The sequence below is a fragment of the Myotis brandtii genome, unplaced genomic scaffold, assembly GCF_000412655.1.
Source record: "Myotis brandtii unplaced genomic scaffold, ASM41265v1 scaffold952, whole genome shotgun sequence".
In the NCBI taxonomy this organism is placed as follows: domain Eukaryota; kingdom Metazoa; phylum Chordata; class Mammalia; order Chiroptera; family Vespertilionidae; genus Myotis; species Myotis brandtii.
The window spans coordinates 1,169,302-1,170,477 of record NW_005371930.1 but is presented as its reverse complement, the minus strand read 5'-3'; the positions used below and the strand labels follow the sequence as shown (position 1 = coordinate 1,170,477).

The following is a 1,176-nucleotide window of genomic DNA, read 5'->3' as shown; positions in this document are numbered from 1 at the left end:
CCTCTGTCATCATTGATGTTTCCATCTCTCTCCCTCTCTCTTCCTCTCTGAAATCAATAAAAATATATTTTTAAGAAAAGAGAGAGAAATGGACGTGCCCACGGCCTCTCAGACCAGCTTGGGGCTGGAGGGGAGGCAGAAGGAAGGGCTTCTGGGTGGTGCTGTGGGCGGGGAGCCCCCGCCGCCCGAGGGACAGGGCACGTCAGAGGGGAACTCATGTGGGGGGCGGACATCGCTCTTCACCAGCCCGTCTCCCCCACAGCGCGCGCAGACGTCCCCATGGAGGCCTGCTGTGCGGACGGACACCGCATGGCCACGCAGCACAGGGACTGCGCGCTGCCCTATGCCTCGGCGTCCAAGGAGTGCAGGTGCGTTTCCCGGCCTTTGCGGCCGGCTGGTGTCCTTCAGGGCACGTGGGGCGGGGCTACCAGCACAAAGATCTGGGGGCGGTCCCCCTGCCGCAGCTGGACACTGGCCAGGTCACTGCCCACATGTACACGTGCTGGTACCTCCCATGATGCGACCGTCACCACCACCGTCTCCAGAACTTTCTCACCTTCCAAACAAACTCTGTCCCGTTAAACACCTGCTCTCACTCCCCCCCCTCCCTCTCCCGGCCCCTGCGCCCACCACCCTCCTTTCTGTCTGTGAATTCGGTTCCCATATAAAAGCGGAACCACGCACGCAGCACTTGTCCTCTGTGACCGGCTGGCTTCCCTCCGCATGGCGTCCTCACGGTGCATCCGTCCGTGGCCGGGTCAGATCCCACGGAGGGGAGGGCCCGCCCTGCTTGCGTGCTGCTGTGACTGTGGGGTGGTTTTTTTCAGGGCCTCGGGGCAGCGATTAACCAGCCGCAGGAACGTTTAAAACAGGCCCCCTGCCTGTTCAGTCAGGGCACTGCCCCTTTTCCCTTAGATGTCACATAAAAACGACAGCAGGCAACGCAGTAGCTATCCCGTGTGAGTGAATCAAAATTAGACCATTTTTGGTCAGATCAGCAGAAATGCATGTTTTCTGGCGTGCCGCAGGGTTCTTGTAATCAGTTTGTGTGTGCCCTGAGGCGGGAAAGGCTGAAATCGCTGCTTTGGGGTACACGCCCGGAAGTGGGGTTGCTGGGTCCGGGGGTGGTTCTATTTCTCATTTTCTGAGGAACCGCTGCACTGCTCCACTGCAGCG

At 59.9% G+C, this 1,176-nt stretch overlaps 1 protein-coding gene across 1 annotated transcript in view; it reads left to right on the top strand.

Moving 5' to 3' along the window:
* Positions 1–216: 216 nt before the first annotated feature.
* Positions 217–1,176, top strand: part of FBLN1 (fibulin 1) — an 89,542-nt gene continuing 88,582 nt past the window's right edge. The window contains exon 1 of the mRNA XM_014533168.1: positions 217–368. Coding sequence (XP_014388654.1) covers positions 217–368 — 152 coding nt within the window. The remainder of the gene's footprint in view (positions 369–1,176) is intronic.